At 37.8% G+C, this 19,356-nt stretch overlaps 1 protein-coding gene across 3 annotated transcripts in view; it reads right to left on the minus strand.

Moving 5' to 3' along the window:
• LOC126194917 (protein mothers against dpp) overlaps positions 1-19,356 on the minus strand; it is a 232,239-nt gene that overhangs the window by 55,260 nt on the left and 157,623 nt on the right. For 2 of the 3 annotated variants that reach the window (XM_049933290.1, XM_049933291.1), the window contains one exon: positions 9,904-14,179. The exons of the other annotated variant lie outside the window; for it this stretch is intronic. In XM_049933290.1, coding sequence (XP_049789247.1) covers positions 14,020-14,179 — 160 coding nt within the window. In that variant the 3' untranslated portion in view covers positions 9,904-14,019. Of the gene's footprint in view, positions 1-9,903; positions 14,180-19,356 lie in introns of those variants that run through there. 3 annotated transcript variants of the gene reach the window in all.

Below are 19,356 nucleotides of genomic sequence, written 5' to 3' on the forward strand. Positions count from 1 at the left end.
AGGCACTGGTACAAGAATGGGAGGCTATACCCCAGCAGCTGCTCAACTACCTGACCTGAGTAAGCCAACCCATCATGTGGCCTGTGTACGTGTGCGTGGTGATAATATCCCATATTGATTTCAGGGTACATGCGCAGGAAACAGTGGCGTTTTGTAGCACGTGTTTCAGGACGGTTTTCTCAACTTATAAGCAATACTGTGGACTTATAGATCTGTGTCGTGTGGGTTCCCTATGTGCCTATGCTGTTAGTGCCAGTTTTGTGTAGTACCACATTGTGTTGCACCACACTCTGCAATTATCCTTAATTTATGAGCACGAGTGTATTTCCTGCAGTTCTAAAGCCCAAGTCGACCATGCATTCTAGTGCCTTTTCTACACAGCTAGTGAGAGCCACGCTATGGTAACTACTGGGTAACATGCGGTCCTTCCCTGGAGGGGTGCTAAAATCTCCTCCATTCATGAGTCAGTGAAGTCCCCAGCCAGCCAAATCTTAAAAGAAATAGAAAGGATTTTATCCTTACCTGGTGCAATATCCTTGACTTGAATCAAAGCACAATCCAGCTCCCACACAGAAAAGCGGCTATTGTATTCCAAAGTGTTGCTCGAATGGAAATTTCAGCCACCCCACTCCATTAATGCCCGATGGCGACAAGAAGCTGGAATCTGGTTTTCAGTGCCAGTGATCTAACTGCAGTCTACTGCCCTTGCTTGCCCGATGTCTCCAGGGGTAGATTGCCCGTCCTTTTACCCTTCACCAACCTAACCCTCTTTACTCCCCAGGAAGGAGCTATTAGTTCTGAAATCTAGGAAGTCCCACACTTTTAATTTTATATGTATCTATCAGTTACTACTCATTTTGCCTCCTGAATTAAGCACTGGCCAACAATACTGTCACATAATTTACCTGTTTTCTTGATTGAATTTACACTCAAAGTTTAGTACTGAGTGTCTGATTTTGGTAATCTAATTCTGTAAAACCACTGTAAAGAGCATAATGAAACATACCTCCCATTATGCCACATATTAGTGTGTCTTGTGTGTTCCTATTGCATTCATGTATTGAACCTGAGAAGAACGACTGCTTAAATGCCTCTACATGCTCTGTAATTAGTTCAATCTTGTCTTCATTGCACATAAGGGAGTAATACACAAGGGACTACAGTATATTCCTTACTTAATACTGGTTCTTGAAGCTTTGTAAGTAGGTTATTGCGGGATACTTGGTGTGTCCTTCAAGCGTAACACAGGTCAGATTTTCTCCCAGGGGTGAGACACTTGCAAGAATGGCTGTAAGTTTGTCAACTGAAATATCAGAACAAGAATTAATAATATCCAAGGTGCACACCTAAAAGATGATGGATATCTTAGTTACTTTTTGTGCTACCCTTCTTTGTACATGTTCAGTATCCTTTATTAGTTCTGTTAAGTATGCTCCCCATCCTCCCACACACACACACACTTGAGCAATAGTCTACACTGGGACACAAATGCTTCACAAGCAGTTTCCTATGTAGACTAATTGCTTGTTCCCAGTATCCTGCTGAGTCGAACTCTGCCAACCGAGCCTATGAGAGCATTCCATTTCATAAGGTAGCACACAGGTGGTGTGAGAGTTGACTGATTCCAATAGTCACTGATATTCCAGCGTTTCTTCAGATGGTTTCTCATTTAAATAATTCCACTACCTGAAAAAAGTCTGATGTTACTATTAACATCGTTTGCTTAACACACTTCTCTGGGACATGCTGTAAGTTATTCCTACATTTGTCAATGCTATACTGTCTAAGATAACATGTTATATCCTAGTTACCAAGAAATCCTGTCAAGTCACAAATTTTGTTTGATGCCACCTACGACCTTACTGCCATTCAGAAAAGGCAGATTGGAAATAAGTAAAATGATTTTTTGGAAATAAATTACACACATACCTGATTGCCTTGATCAACTGCTATCAGCAACTGAAATTCAGATTGGAGTTGTTGTTGTTGTTGTCTTCAGTCCTGAGACTGGTTTGATGCAGCTCTCCATGCTACTCTATCCTGTGCAAGCTTCTTCATCTCCCAGTACCTACTGCAACCTACATCCTTCTGAATCTGCTTAGTGTATTCATCTCTTGGTCTCCCCCTACGATTTTTACCCTCCACGCTGCCCTCCAATACTAAATTGGTGATCCCTTGATGCCTCAGAACATGTCCTACCAACCGGTCTCTTATTCTCGTCAAGTTGTGCCACAAACTCCTCTTCTCCCCAATCCTATTCAGTACCTCCTCATTAGTTATGTGATCTACCCATCTAATCTTCAGCATTCTTCTGTAGCACCACATTTCGAAAGCTCCTATTCTCTTCTTGTCCAAACTATTTACCGTCCATGTTTCACTTCCATACATGGCTACACTCCATACAAATACTTTCAGAAATGACTTCCTGACACTTAAATCTATACTCGATGTTAACAAATTTCTCTTCTTCAGAAACGCTTTCCTTGCCATTGCCAGTCTACATTTTATATCCTCTCTACTTCGACCATCATCAGTTATTTTGCTCCCCAAATAGCAAAACTTCTTTACTACTTTAAGTGTCTCATTTCCTAATCCAATTCCCTCAACATCACCCGACTTAATTCGACTACATTCCATTATCCTCGTTTTGCTTTTGTTGATGTTCATCTTATATCCTCCCTTCAAGACACCATCCATTCCGTTCAACTGCTCTTCCAAGTCCTTTGCTGTCTCTGACAGAATTACAATGCCATCGGCGAACCTCAAAGTTTTTATTTCTTCTCCATGGATTTTAATACCTACTCCGAATTTTTCTTTTGTTTCCTTTACTGCTTGCTCAATATACAGATTGAATAACACCGGGGAGAGGCTACAACCCTGTCTTACTCCCTTCCCAACCACTGCTTCCCTTTCATGTCCCTCGACTCTTATAACTGCCATCTGGTTTCTGTACAAATTGTAAATAGCCTTTCGCTCCCTGTATTTTACCCCTGCCACCTTTAGAATTTGAAAGAGAGTATTCCAGTCAACATTGTCAAAAGCTTTCTCTAAGTCTACAAATGCTAGAAACGTAGGTTTGCCTTTCCTTAATCTTTCTTCTAAGATAAGTCGTAAGGTCAGTATTGCCTCACGTGTTCCAGTATTTCTACAGAATCCAAACTGATCTTCCCCGACGTCGGCTTCTACTAGTTTTTCCATTCGTCTGTAAAGAATTCGTGTTAGTATTTTAGATTGGAGGTACCCTCAAAAGTATTCAATGAACTCCTATATAACAAAGAATAAGATTGCAAATTTCCACTAATTCAAAATAAAATTAAAAACATAAATCCCATTGGCCATTTACCACTGCTATTTGTTATATGATTTCCTAAATAAACAAGTACTGAAAATACCTGTTAGTGCTTGCCAAGTAGCACAGTATTGTATACAGGTACTTGTCACACTTTGAAAAATATCAGTTTAGTGAAGCATACATTTAGCTATAAATGGATGAGAAATAGTAGCTTTTTAACCTTACATACAAGCAAGAGGCTTCTTCAGACTAGTAGATTTCCTTTTAATTTAATAGGTTATGCAGATGCACAAATACAAATACACAGTACAGAGATAGCTTATTGTTAATGACACATATGGATTAAGTTTCTTTGATGTACTTGTCTTTTGTCAGTGTATACCTCGACTTGCTCCACAGCCCTGAAGGTTCTCCTCCTACTTGATGGGATCTACGGAACATGATAAATGATAGTAGTGTACACATTTTACACTATTTAGGTACATTTACATTTGACTGCACAGAAACCTGCTTGAAATTAAATGCAAACTTTCCCTCAAAGTACTCAGGAACCAAGAACATCACAATATGATCAGAATGAATAGCACGCACTATTAAAAAACACAAAAGTATCTGCACCATTTGATTCCTAAGATCATAGAGCAGAAAAATGTCAGACAAAAATGGCCAACGTCGAGACATACAGGAATCAGGTAGCAATTGGCACCTAATAGTCCTGGTTTTACATTCTGTGTGCAACATCGGAATTGTCATTGTGTGATCAGCATAGGCTCCTTACATGCCAATTCAGGAATGAATCTGAATGTTGCTGGCATTCAGGCTCATGGGAAGCATGTGAACCTTCATCACACCATTGGCACTAACACTTCCTACGTATTGGCCAACACTTCAGCAGAATGCTTCAGCCATCCATAGATACATAACATGAATACAAGGCATGTTCAGAAAGCAAGTGTATTGTGATCATCACAGACTGACCAGAGCGAGCACTGCAGGAACACAGCAGTACGTAAACTCACATAGTGTCCAGTTACGTGAAAGATGCTGATAAGAAATCTGCCAAGTGTGATCCACGTGCTGTGATCTGCTTCCTACTTGTGGGACCCGCGTCTGACCCTCCTGATTTACGTTCCTGTGATTTCCCTAAATCGCTTCAGGCAAATGGTGGGATAGTTCTTTTGAAAGGGCACAGCTTACCTCCTTCCCTAATCCAATGTGGCCAATGACCTTGCTGTTTGGTCCCCTCCCCCTGAATCAACCAAACTATTCGTGGAAGGTCTAACAACTGCCAAAATTTATTAGCGAACACAATGGTTTACAGCAAAGGCATTATGAACACGAGTATGTTTAAGTGATCTAGGAAGTTTAGTGGAGGGAAAACATATGTGAACAGAGGAGTGGAAGATTTTCCATTTTGGCTGGTGAGTTGGAGCAAAAATTGCGGAAACTGGTTGTGAAGACAGTCGATTGACAGTGGATGACATTTCTACAATGTTCCCATAACTCTCTTTTATGAGACACTCATAGAAATGCTGGGATATTGGAAACTCAGAAACTGTGTGGATGATGGGTCCCAAAACAGCTGACAGAACAGCTCAAGAAAAATCAGTTAAATAACACCCACAAGTTTCTTGAGCAACTTGAATTGGAAGGTGAGGATTTTCTGACCTCTACTGTGACTGGAGATGAAAGTGGGTGGTTCATGACACACACCTGACACAAAAAGACGGTCATCACAGTGGTAGCACACAAATACCCCATCTGCCAAAAAATTCAAAATTACAGTTTTGATCAAAGAAATTATTGCCCCAGGGACTAAAAATTCATCATTTTGGTCGAATTTCTGCCTCAGGGGGAAACCATCAATGTTCAACGATATTGTGAGACCCTGAAAAACTCAAAAGCAGCATTTAAAACGAAAGGAGGGGAATGGTGACGAGAGAAGTGTATTTGTTGCATAACAACACCTGTCCTCACAGAGCTGTAGTCACCAAGGCACTCTTGGACTCACCTGGAAGGGTTGTTTTGAACCACCAGCCATATTCACCTGACGTGGCACCTTTAGATCTTTTCAGCTCCCTGAAGGCACACATGCATGGAACTGAATTTTCAACTGACAAGCAGGTGCATAAACAGGTTCTGAAGTAGGGGAAGAAGCTGTGGGGAGAGTTCTTTAAGGAGGGCATAAACAAAACTTGTGCCACAGCTCACCAAAAGCACTGAACATGGAAAAATAGTCACCAAGTGTATCAACAATATCCTGTATTTATTTCCTAATACACTTTATTTTTTAAAAAAATAATAATCTAGTACACTTACTTTCTGAAACTGCCTCATAGTTAGCTGCAAAAATTGTTCTGGCATGTCTACGGTGTTCTCTAACGTAGTTTGATGCTCTTCAGCAAGTTAGGTACAATTGTTTTGGACTCACTGTTTCTTTGCTGTGTGCTGTGTGTGTGTGTGGGGGGGGGGGGGTTCCTGTTCATCCACATCACAGTATTTTGAGTTATTGCTCTTTACTACCCTCGGTCAGTGGCCCATACATATGTATTTCTCTCTAATTTAAACTGACTGAATAGTATATTTGGCAGTCCCTTAAAAGAACACAATGGTTGCTTTGGAGCATTGTAGATGGCATAGAACTGATACTAAGTGGCCATGTGACTCTCAACTGTTAATTTAAGTCACGGCAGTGAAATGGTGTGTATGTGACAGTTGGTTGTATGGAATCAGTGCAGGAAGATGCGTTACGAGGAAATGGCAGAAAAAAGTGATTGTATTTGGACATGTCCATGGCCATACTATGAATGATTTGCCCAATTGGTTGATGTATCAATGCACACTGTACAGTGTGTCTACAACGAATAGTGTACCACCCGTAGCTATGTATTGGGTCGTCTCATTATATCGTTCATTTTTTCGCGCATTTCATCTATGGTGCTTGCAAACCCTGCACATGCCATGGAAATAGTTGCCTATAGCATCTGCAAACCCTGCAGCTGCCATGCCCCCCCCCCCCCCCCCCTCCAAGGTAACACAGTTGCCAGACACCTCTACGACATAGAGGTCGCCAATGTGACACACCATTGGATGGATGTGTGTGTGTGTGTGTGTGTGTGTGTGTGTGTGTGTGTGTGTGTCATTGGATGGAAGAGTGTGAACATGTGTTTACAAGCTATGGAAAGCAAGAAGGAACATTTCTGGCAACTTATGCTGTATTACTATCGAAGGGAAAAACAACCTCACAATACCAACAGAAGACTTGTACTGTATACTGGGATGATGCAGTAATGGCTCAAGCATGTCAAAAGTGATGTAGTCTATTTCGAGATGGGAATTTCATCCTAACAGCCAATGATTATAAATACTGAATGACTTAATGATATGATAGTACACAAATCAAGGATTAACAACGCAGGTGTTGGCATTGGAGCTCAATGTTGCTTGTGCTACTCTTGCCAGGAACTAGAAAAAGCTGGGTTATGTAAATATTAGGGATGTATGGGCCCCTAACAAACTGAGTGAAGTGAATTTGATTCGCTTCGTGTGCCTCTGTGACACCTTATTGAGACATGATCAGAATGCTCCTTTTTTGGAATGGCTGTTAACTGGAGTTGAGAAGTGGATCGTATACAACAGTGCCCAGAAGAGTAAATTGTGGTGCACGACAGGGCAGCTATCACTATCGGCTGCTAAACCAGGGCTGCATCCGAGAAAGGTTCTGCTACACATCTAGTGGAATTGCAAAGGCAATCTGCATTATCAACTTTGTCTGAATGAGATTGTCACTTTCGAGAAATACTGTTCACAATTGAATCATTTGAAGGCAGCCACTGATGAAAAAGAACAAATTTGGGACATAATGTCATTTTACACCACAATGACATATCTCTATGGTGATCCATCAAAAGCTGTGTTCTTTCGAGTGGGACATGTTACCCCAACTATTGTATTTGCCAGACATTGCCCATTCCGACTTTCATCTATTCTGTTACCTGCAGAATTTCCTGAAATGCAAACACCTCAACTCCTTGAAAGACTGCAGACTGAACCTCAAACAAAAACCCCCACATTTTGGAAGAATGGCACTTATAAGCCTCTTGAGGAGTGGCAATATATTGTCGACAAGTATGATGTATACTGCAGGAAATAAATAGTTTGTTTACAAAACCAATCCACCTTATTTAGTTACATTGTTTGAGACCCCTCTGTGTGAAGCGTTAAGCACACAGGCCAGCAACTGCTATGCCGTAGCTGTGCTGCAAGGTAAGAGGGCGGTTTGAAAAGTTCTCGGAATCACCAGGAGAGGTCAGCGCTAGCGCAACGAGTTGTTCACGTGATATTCATTGGAATGTTGCCTGTAAACACTTGCCACATCAGTGCTCTTGGTAGAGAGCTGTGGCGGTGACGTGGCTATGTTGTTGTTCTCACGTAGTGATTTGCGAAGATGGAAAAAATTAAGATTCAAGTAGTGATTAAGTACTTCGTAAAGAAAGGTATTAAAGCAAAGGACATTCATGCTGATTTCCAGAGTACATTGGGGGCTCTGCTCCTTCATATTCAACTGGTGCCAAGTGGAAAAATGAATTTTAAATTTGGTCTGGAGAGCAAGATGTGTCACTACTCCAGAAATCATTGCAAAAGTGCACAAAATGGTCACGGAGGATTGCCTATTGAAAGTGCAAGAAATTGTTCATGCTTGCCAGATGTCATCTGAAAGGGTATATCACATTTTAACTGAAGAATTAGAAATGAAAAAATTATCTGCATGATAGACTCTTGACACTGCATCAAAAACGCATGAGAATGGACGTATTGGAACAATGTTTGGCCAGTTTTAGGAGAAATAAACAAGATTTTTTGCACCGGTTAGTGACCACAGATGAAACTTGTGTGCACTACTATACCCCGTACCTGATTCTCCACCACCAAAGAACGCAAAGACAATTCCTTCGGCAGGAAAGGTCATGGCACCAGTGTTCTGGAAAGCGAAGGGCATTCTGTTTGTAGATTATCTCCCCACTGGACCAACAGTTACTGGAGAATACTATGCTAACCTCCTGGACAAACTGCAACAAAAGGTATGCGAGAAAAGGCCAGGTTTAGCAAGGAAGAAAGTCATCTTCCATCAAGACAATGTACACCCACACACATGTGCCATTGCCATGGCAAAATTACACAAACTAAGGTACGAGTTGTTGCCACACCCACCTTATTCACCTGATAATGGCTCCGTCAGACTTCCATCTCTTCCCAAAACTGAAAATTTTTCTTGGTGGACGAAGATTCACTATAAAAGAGGAATTGATAGCCGGAGTTGACAACTATTTTGCAGGCCTGGAGGGAACTCATTTTTGAGTTGGAATCAAGGCACTGGAACATCGTTGGACCAAGTGCATTAAACTACAAGGAGACTACATTGAAAAATAAGAAAGTTTCAGTGATGTGAGTACTTTTTTTCTATTCTGTTCCGAGAACTTTTCAAACCACCCTCGTAGTACGTTCCCAGGTGTTCTTTGTGACTGCCTGTAAAAGTGAACAAACTTATGAGACAACCCAGGTTTGTGGTGTAAGAACAGTGGTCACAAAAACGTCTTAACTGACAGGGACAGCAGGTAAGTGTACCTCCTTGTCAATCACAATTAGTTTCAAACATGACTATCGGACATTTGGAGGCACATACCTTGCAAATGATTGCTGTGTGCAAAAATGCATATCTCTGGTGAGCCAAACACTGAAACTGGACAGCAGCTGACACTGGATGAGTAGTGTGACCCAGAAAGCTGCAATTTTTTGCTCTTTTTAACTAACGCAAGGCATCAAGTGCCCCAATGGCCCAATGAGCACCATGACATGGGTGCATTCAGGATACTGTGAACATGAACCAGGATTTTTATTCAATAATATGCAGTGACTAAGTGTTGGTCATTCTTCCACATCTTAAGTATCATGTGGATATTTCCAGATATATATTCAGAAGTTTGCATGCATATGTTCATGGTTTAAATAAGTCTCGGACATCATATCACACTGCAACACAAATTTGGAAATTTGTGGTAAGTTCCTATGGAACCAAACTGCTGAGGTCAATGATCCCTAGTTTAGAAACTACTTAATCTAACTTACACTAAGGACACACACAAACACACACACACACACACACACACACACACACACACCACACACACACACACACCAGGGAGGACTCATACTTCCAACGGAGGGAGTTGCACAAACTGTAGCAAGGCGCCTCAGACTGCATAGCTACACCGTGCGGCTATGTCATCTAAAGATAATCCCACATAAAAGGTGCTTGTATGAGACCTAATCATTAATGAGTAGTAGCACCAGCTGGATACGATGTATCTGAATAAAATTGTGAACTCTCTTCCTCGATGAACTGAAGCCATCATCAAAGCTATATGCGGTGTTAAATGGTATCAATGTGATGTCTTGTTGGGTTGACTAACTTTATGTTCAGTGTGGTTATTACACTCCGTCAACAACACTACAGAAATGCTGTATCTACACTGTTATTACTGCATTTGTCTATAAGTATGGTAGGAAACCAAGAATGAAATGCTGAAGAAATGTATATAATCATTCACACTTTATTTATATTAATCTAAATGAGATAACACACACCAGAAGTGGAATGTCGCCTGTGAATTTTAAATAAATTTGTTTCCTTATTTCAAAACTGAGTGACATCTAAAACATGAAATCCATTCCATATGTTATCCATTCAAATACCACATTCTTCATCACATAAAATCTCATAAATGTTATTATCTAAGACCATTCAGACAGTATAAATTATTTCAACAAAAGGCACCAACTAAACAATATCCAATTATTTGCTTCTCTTGGTATACATGTAGGCATAACATTTTATTATGCTAAGAGTTTTACGTATAAGCATACATCCAGAAAAGTGTAGTAAAGCACTTGAAAAGCATCCCAAAATATGTGTCACATTCTTTTTCACTGTATAAAAAAATTGCAGTTTGAACACTGAAATTATTATGCAATTTCATTTCAGGCACTTGCATTTGTACAAAAATCAGGATTATATCTTTGTGAGTTTATTACAAGAATATTAAGTCTGCATATAAATTTACAGTGTGGTTTCTAAACACCTGGAGCCAAGAGCATTATTTGGTGATGTTGGTTTCTTGTGCAAAGAAATATAAACACTATTTTGACAGGGAGAAGATAGTAAAGGTAACTTTTAAAATTAATTTCTTCAGCAGTAGCTCTGTTTAAAAAGGAAAAGGGGGGGGGGGGGAGACAAAAAGGAGGGTGGTGAGGATAATCCAAATATTTGACTGCATCAGTGATCAATTTATGATTAAGGTTGAAGAAAATTTTTACAAGATGTTACTAAGAAACTTATTTGTGTATGATGCCCTTTGTGTAGCAGTTCCCATTTGTGTACGTGATGAGTACAAATCACAAAATTCCTTCTAAACATTACATGCCAATGAGGACAGGGCACTTCTTGTACATAGCTCATAAGTGTTCTGAGCCTCCAAAGCCAGCACAAATCAACAAGCTCACATTATTCCAAAGTCCTTGATACTTGTGTGTTGACATTATAGCAATTTTTTTCATACCAAGAGCTAGTACATGACTAATTCCACAAATATGAGAACTCTTTTTTTTATGTTAATGCTTGGATAATAATGGAAATTGCCAATATGAGTACGACACTCCTAATATCAGATCCAGTTACATGAGAACCTTCTTTGTTTCACATATGTTTACAGTATTAGCACACAATAAGATGATTAGCATTTCCTGAATTTGACTTCCTAGTGTTCCAAAACAGCACTTTATCTTATGAAAGAGGGATTTGTATCCTAGCTGTATTACATATATAGAAACATTTTATTTGACAGCCTTTGCTAACTGCAAGCTGAAATGCACAAAATTGACTGCTGGCATACATAGGCAAAATGTGGCGTATCATTTTAACAGTGAACAAAACATGCAAACTTACATATATTATTCTTTATGGTGAATTAAACAAGTTTCCCAATGCTGCATTGGTCTTATTGGAGGACATTTATCAAATAATAAGCATAATGGATCACACTTAATGCATTACAATCAGGTACCAAGTACGCATTAGCAAATCCGAAAATGATTATATGTGAAACAGATCTGAAAAGGAATGTGTACTCTAAAATGAACAATCTTGATTCAAGATTTAGAACACACACTGTAAATATCGCAAAATATATAACACTATATCTGTCATAGAGCTATTTTTACACAAACTACCCATAATATATTCCTGAAAGCAGCACAGAAGTTTTAATTATTGGACAGTCCTGATCACAGATACATTACTTTTAATGTGCAGGCATCATCACAAAAAATTATATCCAAATACAGCTGTTAAAATAATAATTTCACAGTTAATCAAATACTGACTCATATCAGTTCATAACTCATATGCATAACATTCTCTCAATGAAGATCTGTATTTGTTTTGGTCAAGTGACAGCCCCAACATTGTTAAATAGGAATTCCTGAGCAGTTCAATTCAGTAACACTGTTTAACAGTAAACAGTTATTGTTTAATTCTGCTGTGCCAATAGCATAAAACCAGAACTTTGTAATCTATTTGTAATGCCAGAACAGAAACAAGCACTAATATTGAATAATATTTTTAAGCATATTGTGGTAATAATTTTCAAAAAGAACACAAAGGAAATAACTTCAATGGACAGCTTGTATGACCTGCGATAGAATTAAACTCTGTCATCTTCATCTTCATAAAAGTACATCAAACAACCGTCTCTCAAGTCAGTCATCATAGTTTTACAAACTTTCTTGATTTAAATGTGTATACAGCAGGCACAGTGTCAGTACTATTTTACACTTCTGTGTTATCTTCAATGCAGAAAACAATGTCAATATTACTGTAATTGTAAGGCAGGCATGTTCTATCTGTACACAAAATGCTTAACTGTGTATTATCTTCTGAAAATACGTATTTAATAACACTGCAGTAATGTAGTATATAGCTACAACTGAATGAAGCAACAATAAAGAGTGATTCAAAAATATAAACAATAAATATTTCATATATATTTCATATCAAACAGGTACCAAACAATTAGTAGACACAAAATTATCTAATACTGTCATCTGTTGAAGATTGTAAATATCATTGGATAAAGGCTATACACTTCAGTTACTGTTAATAAGTATTCATTTTGTTTTCCTTCAAGATTGCTCTCGTCGTCATATTAGATGATGTCCAATTTCATTCACTGCATAAAACAAAATACACATAAAACTTTTTGACAGTAATAACTGCAATCTCAACAATACAATTTCAAGGCACAACAAAACAATTTGCTGATTGTCCATTCACTTTTTATATAGTAATAGATAATTTTGGTCATGTACCTGTACCATTCACTTCAAAGTTCAAAAGATATTCACTACTGAACTATTGTAAACATAATCATCCATTAAAAAATTAACAAAAATAATCATACAATATTTGAATGAATATTATTTACAAAATGACAAAATTTTAAAAATCTACTTACGGGTATGTAAGTTACCAAAGCATCAGCACAAATTATCTCATTGCCACACTGTTCACAAGCATAAAACAAGCAACAGAAATATATCTTGTGACCTTAGGAACAATTTCAAGAACAAACAATATCATAAACTGGCATATTGTAAGTCTGAACAACATAAATCAAATGTTTTATCATGTGAATCATATGAAAGTTATGTACAAATATGAAAATTCTTACTTTCACACATTCTAAAATGTGAATAAATGTGCAAGGTATACAATTTCAATACACAATGAATTTCGATAACTATGTAGTAATAATGATGATGACTATGATGATCACAGTGATGATAATGATTTCACTCACTAAACATGAGAAACACATCACAGTGTCAAAGAGTTCAATGTAATATGTCATTTTGCATCACTTCTGCAGAGATCAATAAACTGAGTTTACTAAAATTATAAACTAAAAATATTTATATTTTAACAGAGAAAAACATACATTGCGCATGCTGGGTGATAAAGGACAGACTCATTTGCACCAAACAGACACAAACAATCTTCACTAAAAACAACACATAAATCTACAATTGATTCATACCCTACCTATTTGTCACTTTGTTATCACAAATACCATTAAATATCTGTCGGTCCTCCCATACTAAGTCAGTTTGTACATATATCAGTTATGGACAGACATGCCAAATCTCTTAAACAGATGTCAACTATGTTTTAACGGTGGATGGAACATTAAAATTTATTTTACAGCTATGGGCCACATTCAATCTAATGGTCATCTTGTAAACCATTAGCATCAATTGTCATGAGGAAGTTCTGCTCTAGCAGCAACTATCTAAGACACAACTGCATTCTGACAAACTTAAATAAAAATTTTCAGTCATTTGAAAACAATAAAGGAACAGTAAAAGCTGACGATAAACATGCTGTTTCTGAAATATATGCTAAAATGTGTATGTACTACTCAATGTTGTTAAACATCAGAGAAGTTCTACCATATTCACAGCTAAAACTTTTGCGCAGACACGTCTAACATTACACACTTTCTTCAACACAATGACTATAATGACATGTTGAAGACTGTACACATCAACACTTCTTGTGTCCGTATTCTACAAACCCAAAGTCTTAAAAACTAAAATACAACTTGTCATGTTCCTCAAGAAACTGATGAAATGGCATTCAGTGGTGAACCCATTTGTGTAAGCACTTTATCTAACCAATGCAGAGGACCATTCAGATGAATTTCAACCCAACATGGTGTGCTTGTGACATCTTGACGGTGATACTCTGCACCCCATCCTTTTACAAATGACATCCTAAAATGTAAATGCAATATTTGATTTAGTAAAAAACAGGAACTCTTTCAATTCACAATAGTGGAAACAATACATAAGAAAGATTAACCTCCTTAAACAAAGACTATAAACGTTATACAAATACATATCATTAAGACACTGGTATCACCCCTTGTCTCTGATAACTGAAATCAATCTCAGAACAACCTGATTTCATATTCTGCATGCGCAGTGAACTAGTGTGCTTTCATCAGCACTGCCTTACATAAAATAATAATGTCCATGGCCACTACAAATCTTCAGCACACCAAATTCCAGCACTGCCAAGCTAGACAGGTAAAAGCAGAGGCAAAAGGAACGAAAACCTAGATTTCAGAACTGTTAGTACCTCCTTTGGGGAGGAAGGAGAGATGGATTTGGAAATGTTGGGAAGGAGGTGACTCAGATCACAGATTGAGAGGAACTACCTGTTGTGAGGGCAAAGGGAGACAAAGACAAAGATGAAGGAAAAGATGTTGGAGATAGCAGAAGGTCAAAAATAGCACAATGGCATTCACTGGGCCAGTTTCAATCAATAGACGATAAAAAGACAGAGTAAAGATACAATGAGAGGGAAAAAATGTGAAATGGTATGAAACAAACTTTAATTTCCAAATAAGAGGAAAGAAGAAAATGAGATGGGAAAAAGAAGACAAAAAGGAAAAATAGCAGGAAAACAAAAAAGAATAAGAAAGTTGAGTAAAGACCTCATCTCTGGATTTCTCGGGAACTAGTGCTAGGTGGAAGGATCCAAATAGATTGTGTAGCAATGCAAGCACTTGAGTCCATTGAGTCAGGCAATAGAACTGTGCCAAAACTGGGAGCGGGGCTACTTGAACTTTTGTAGTGGTCACATAATAGTCTCCTAAAAATATTTTTGTAATTTTACATAACATAGTACAGTTTTTCTACAAAATCGGAAATGGGTAAGTAAACTGTCGCAAGTTACAGGCATGCATTGCTTCAGAGCTAAGAATAACACAAATATCTTAGCAACTGATGAGTGGTTAAATCTGTCAAAGACTTAAGACAACCTCTGAAGCTGTCGCTCCTGCAGTGCTGGGAACATTCAGTTATAACAGGTAAGTGTAGATAGGTAAAACTGGATATACTGACCCTTATATACAAAAATGTGAACACAGATTGAAAAGTTTTTACAATATGGACTTACCTTTTTCCCTACAAATACTAAAGAAATACCTCTACTCTTCATTTGTAATGAATGCTTAGCAAGTGAAAGCAAAATTTAAGGGACACCTACTTCAAAACATGCTGCTTGTTCCAATAAACTCATAGTTTTTTGAACAGTGATTGGATTAATGGAAAATTCAGATAAAGCCTACAGTAGACATTTTGGAAAAATTAATAGTGAACAGAGAGAGCAATGTATTGCAAGAACTGAATAAAATCAAAAGAGGACTTGTCATTTGACAAGTCTTCTCCTTGCACACATCTCTCTACTATTCGACAGGAACAATGCCGCGCTCACTTATATTTGTTTGTAGTGGTGGCAAAATGGCAAACATTAGAAGTGATAGTGACAATCAAAGCTCAGAATTCAGTCGAGAGAGAGAGAAAAATAAAAGGAGACCTGAAATTTGGAGAAGAAAAATTCTACATCTACATCCGTACTCTGCAAGAAACCTGACCATGTGTGGCAGAGGGAACCTCGAGTACCTCTATCGGTTCTCCCTTCTATTCCAGTCTCATTTTGCTTGTGGAAAGAAAGACTGTCAGTATGCCTCTGTGTGGGCTCTAATCTATCTGATTTTATCCTCATGGTCTCTTCGTGAGATATACATAGGATGGAGATATAGTCTGCTTGACTCCTCGGTGAAGGTATGTTCTCGAAACTTCAACAAAAACCTGTACCGAGCTACTGAGCGTCTCTCCTGCAGAGTCTTCCACTGGAGTTAATCTATCATCTCCATAACGCTTTCGTGATTACTAAATGATCCTGTAACGAAGCGCGCTGCTCTCCGTTGGATCTTCTCTATCTCTTCTATCAACCCTATCTGGTACGGATCCCACACCGGTGAGCAGTACTCAAGCAGCAGACGAAAAAGTACACTGTAACCTAGTTCCTTTGTTTTCGGACTGAATTTCCTTAGGATTCTTCCAATGAATCTCAGTCTGGCATCTGATTTACCGATGATTAATTTTATATGATTATTCCATTTTAAATCACTCCTAATGCTTACTCCCAGATAATTTATGGAATTAACTGCTTCCAGTTGCTGACCTGCTATATTGTAGGTAAATGATAAAAGATCTTTCTTTCTATGTATTCGCAGCACATTACACTTGTCTACATTGAGATTCAATTGCCATTCCCTGCACCATGCGTCAATTCGTTCCTCCTGCATTTCAGTACAATTTTCCATTGTTACAACCTCTCAATACGCTACAGCATCATCCGCAAAAAGCCTCAAGTGAACTTCCAATGTTATCCACAATGTCATTTATATATATTATGAATAGCAATGGTCCTACGACACTCCCCTGCGGCACACCTGAAATCATTGTTTTTCAGCAAGACAAACTGGTGCAGACTGCAGGTAAATATGTTTAATAATAGGCTGTTCAGTCCTGAGAAATGTACTGGGCCATATACTTGTGTTTAGTTATTGATATTTCCAAAAAAAAAAAAAAATGACACTTTTCCATAATGTTGTAATCTTACAACATACTTATGTTTCATTTACAACAAAATAAAAGGATGTGTTGTAAAAACAAAAAAATAATCATGTAATTCATGCCACCTTATCCGTTCACAAACCCACATACCAAATACACTGCTGAGTGAGGGACGCAATGTTCTCTAAAAAGATCAGTATCAAATAATAATTACTCTGGTTTTCCTATTTAGAGATGCAAAACAAAATGTTTCAGTAAGATATCTGATTATTCAAAGATTTTATTACTGAGCGAGTTTAATCGCATGAAAAGTAAGGGTGCATAGGACACCTACCTACGATCCCTCTTAGTGCTTACATACCAAAGACAATAGCTTCCAACACTGACCTATGTCAGCAAACTATTACTATAAGCTGAGTGGTAAATCAATGAATGAATATATTGTTAACTAGAACAGTAATATATTAATAATTTTATTCTGTCTTAAGTTAAAGTTGGTTTTATGAAGTGACGACTGGTAAGTCTGTGTCGACTTGTCCAAGAGGGTGGACGTTCGCTATCTGATGATAATGGAAAACACTACCAACAATGGAAGATTCCAGGGAGCACCACTGTTTTAATAGAGCAGTTTCATTTACGGGAAAACCAGAAGAACAAAACAAGTATCTATCATGTGATGTATCAAATACGGACTTATGGGAGCCTACCGGTATTCATGCTGAAATATGATCCAGACATGTACGTAATTTGTTGAGCTATGAAATCCAATGGAATTAATAAAAATGTATTTAATCCCAAAGTGAAATATCATTGTTTCTATGACGATTTATAAGATCATTTCAACTAGGATTTGGTAATCTGAGAGAGAGGATATATGTGCAATCTGTGAGCAACTTAAACATAAAATCAACAATGAAACACACACAGCTTCACAGATACAAGTGTAAAAGGAACTTACTTCACAAGTTATGAGCAAAAGCATTTTACAGTATTTTATGACAGTATCAAAAGAGATGAGGAACTAATTAATGGGCCTGAGAAAGAAACAGCAGAAATGATTACTTTTAATTTATGCAGAACTTTCGAGTTCCACATAAATGACAAGCAACTTTGGTTTTTCGTTTTTGGGACACGCACGTTCTCTGATGATAAAGCCTTCATACATGTGTATTATGAGGCAACTGCTAGGAAAGGCTCATATGATGATTTTGTTTTGCTAATGAGTTTTACTGAAATCATGCAGTACTGTAAGAAAACTGTATGTTTTCTCAGGTGCTTGTACGGACCTAAATAGAAATTGTACTGTTCATTTTTGGTACACTTTGGGCCACAACAGTAGGTTTTCTGTAGTATTCCATATGTTTCCTTCAAGCAGGCAGTTCCAAATGTGTCCTAAAAGTATTCTTTAATTTGCTAATCATTTTGATTCCTTTAAAAAAAATCTGTTGCAGTGGAAGGGAATAAATGGACTATGACTCCATATAAAATATTTGAGTTTCCAGCAATATCAAAATGTATAGCAGTATCTCCCCACTGCAGTGGCCAAGTAACATACAATTCCTCACTTGTAAAACCTGGTAGGTATCCTGCTATGTCAGGTGTGCCTACTTTGACCCAGTACAAAAAAACCTGCCCAAGCCAATGGTGTTGTTCAAATGATTGAATTACTACCTTTAGAACAGCAGGGTTATTTCAAAATCATTGCTGAGCGATTTTCTGACAAAGGACAACAACCAGCACCACAAGATTCAGAAAGTGAAGCATAGGACACGGACTGATTTCAAATTTGCTTGTAATACCCATTTGAAGACTGCTGTGCTGAGCCTAATTTTGTTTAGATATCTTTACTTTATCTGTCGGTGTATAAAGAGATTATATATAGGTAATTTTTACACTGTGTACTTATACAAAAAATAGCCTTCCTGTTGAGTGCAAAAAGGAGACTTCTTGGCAATTTTTAAACTCATTTTAGTTACTGTAAAACTTCCTCAGATTCAAACATTTCCTCTAAATATATATGTAACGGCATACAGCACCTGAATGTACAAAAAAATTTAAGCCACCTGCAAAATTAAGCAATTTCTAAAGTTTTTATTATTTTTCTCAAAATCATTGCTGATGGAATAGCCCCTTCTTGCACTCACTGATCATTGGACACATATGGAGAATAATTTCCTGAAATATTTTCTATTGAAACTAAACAACAAAATCACTGGAATCTCTCTCTCTCTCTCTGACAACCCCCCCCCCCCCCCTCCCCGCCGCACACACACAAAAACCTATCGATAACTCAGCATCAGGTGCGTTTTTATCTTTAATCCTGTACAACAATCAGACTACATTCAAAATCATTTTGCCAAAGGAATGGAACAAGTGAAATATCTCTCACTAAAATCTCTGGACAAATTCTCAAACTATCCTCTGATTCAAACAAGAAATTTGTATATTCAAGAAAAATATTTTACTGTTTCTCTAAGTGTGAAGCCAGAATTTCTGGTACTATTGGATTTAGTAGTGATTGA

The sequence above is a fragment of the Schistocerca nitens genome, chromosome 7 (assembly GCF_023898315.1).
Source record: "Schistocerca nitens isolate TAMUIC-IGC-003100 chromosome 7, iqSchNite1.1, whole genome shotgun sequence".
Classification (NCBI taxonomy): Eukaryota; Metazoa; Arthropoda; class Insecta; order Orthoptera; family Acrididae; genus Schistocerca; species Schistocerca nitens.